General features: G+C 44.8%; 1 protein-coding gene across 1 annotated transcript; it reads left to right on the plus strand.

The window, feature by feature from the left end:
- Positions 1 to 487: 487 nt before the first annotated feature.
- Positions 488 to 1,742, plus strand: LOC112219145. Its single transcript, XM_024380352.1, has 2 exons — positions 488 to 695; positions 824 to 1,742. Exons 1-2 carry the CDS (start codon positions 611 to 613, stop codon positions 1,636 to 1,638), a joined length of 900 nt encoding a protein of 299 aa, XP_024236120.1. The 5' UTR covers positions 488 to 610; the 3' UTR covers positions 1,639 to 1,742.
- Positions 1,743 to 2,050: the final 308 nt, after the last annotated feature.

Below are 2,050 nucleotides of genomic sequence, written 5' to 3' on the forward strand. Positions count from 1 at the left end.
AATCACAGTAAGATACTTAATTGTTACCCAGAAATGATTTGATATTGAGATAAAAATGGCCGCAGTGGACCTTTAAAGTGGCAATCAGCAGTTGCTACATCCATTTTTTGACAAATGAATGATATGTACCCATTGATTCTTGAAGAATATAACTTACAAATGCCTAATGAGCTTAGTTCAACTGTTGTTTCCCATCAGACCAAATATAAGCTTGTTTTACACCAATGTTTGTAAACAAAGAAAATGTAAACAAGCAGTAGACTATATAGCCTCAAAACGTGGTTAAAACTATAAATTTGGATCTTTTGCTCTGTCTATGAATTTGAGAGTGGCTCCATTTCTCCAGCCCCATCCCTCAGATTTTTATTTTAGCGCAGATTAACGCTTTAAATAGAAGATTGAGTTATTTGTCTTTATGATGTCATATTTGGCTACCATGCACAGAATTCTTTTTTGGAACGTAGGAAACATACCACTTGTCCTCTTGGGACACCTGACTGCTGAACTAAGTCCCCATCCCCATACACTCTATTATTTTTGATTGGGTAATTGCGCTCGGGACGTTTCCAAAGCGGGTAAAGGTGGTGGGGCAGGGTCTTTAGCCCAAAAAATGGATTATTTAACACCCTGCCCAGATAGATATTTGATGACCTTGACCTACACAACAATGCTTGACTCAAAGGATGATTCTGCAGGTATGGTGCAAGAGCACGTAGGGGTCTTGTTGCATGCTGACCTATGAGCTCATGCTGAGCCCTTGATTAAAACACGTACTAAGTTTTTATCACATACAGTAACATCAACCTCATCTCTTAATTGCCAGGCAAAGATATAAGCTTCGCCTGGGGCAAAGGAGTGGACGTGCGCGTGACGAACCGCCTGCGGGTCCCGCTGACACCGGACAACTTGCAGTCACTTTCCTTCAGCATTCCGGGCCTTCACACACGACTCAACACAACACTGGAACATGTAGGCCTGTTTCACTATGGCCATTTACTGGTGTACAACCTGCCATCGGTGCCTGCCGACAAACCAGACAAAGACAGTGGGGTGTCCCTCGCTCCTCCATTGAGCTGCTTTTATTTGGGAGAGGACGGTGGAGAGGTTCAGGGCTCAGCACGAGATGATGCGCCCGCGGGGATTGTCTCAAACTCTGTATCGCCGGAGGGTGACTGCTTCTATTCAGCAGTACAACCTGAAGATTCTCCAGTAATAGACTCTCCAGATTTGAGAGGCAGTGACAAGCAGTCTCTGTGCAGCGGTTCAGAGAATTTCTACACATGTCCGTCTGCAGCCTCTCTGGACTCCGTTCCGTCCCCTTGGAGTGCTCGTTGGGCGTCAGCCGCCATGTCCCCGCATTATGGGTCAGGGTCATCACCAAACCTGCCTAGCTCCACACCGACCAGCGAAGATCATAGTGACAGTAATGAGCTGTTGTCGGTGGAGTTCAAAGGGCGGCGCTACGTGCGGGTCCTGTCCCGGATCAAGCCTAGGATGGATGAAGACGTGGAGGCCAGTTGGACGGTGACAGACTTCACGAAGCATGGGGAACCCGTGTTCTCTCTGCGGCTTGACTTCATGCGGCCCCGGCCACCCTTACCCCGGTGGATGGAGGGCATAGCAGAGAGGTACTGGTGATGATGATGGGCTTGACAAGAACTGGACAGTACATGCCAATTTTTTACTGATCTGCCTCCAATGTTGAGGAACATCTGACCAATTCCCACTGTCAAATAAACAAACTCCAATTAAACCTATGGTTGTGTTATTTTTCAAACAATTCAATGTAATTGTCAGCATAACGTCAAATAGAATGGAATAATACTTTATTATTCATCAGGCCAAATCATTGAGGCTGTGATCATTAAATGTCAAGTTGAATTGACAGCCTAGGCTACCTGACTCTATCCTGTAGGCCTACTCTCCTCTCACTCAAAACATCCCCAACGTTTCATATTAAGCTATGTTTAATCTATCGTCCAAAACATAGACTTCATAAGGTTGGCTACTTTTTTATTATTTATTAAAATAATTGAAAACTTCAAATAAA

Source organism: Oncorhynchus tshawytscha, linkage group LG19 (assembly GCF_018296145.1).
Source record: "Oncorhynchus tshawytscha isolate Ot180627B linkage group LG19, Otsh_v2.0, whole genome shotgun sequence".
NCBI lineage: Eukaryota > Metazoa > Chordata > Actinopteri > Salmoniformes > Salmonidae > Oncorhynchus > Oncorhynchus tshawytscha.

Excerpts from the sequence above, each read along its gene's own strand:
- LOC112219145 (XM_024380352.1), top strand. The coding sequence starts at position 611 with ATGGATTATTTAACACCCTGCCCAGATAGATATTTGATGACCTTGACC. Across the intron at positions 696-823 it reads CTCAAAGGATGATTCTGCAG|GCAAAGATATAAGCTTCGCC; the intron begins GTATGGTGCAAG and ends CTTAATTGCCAG.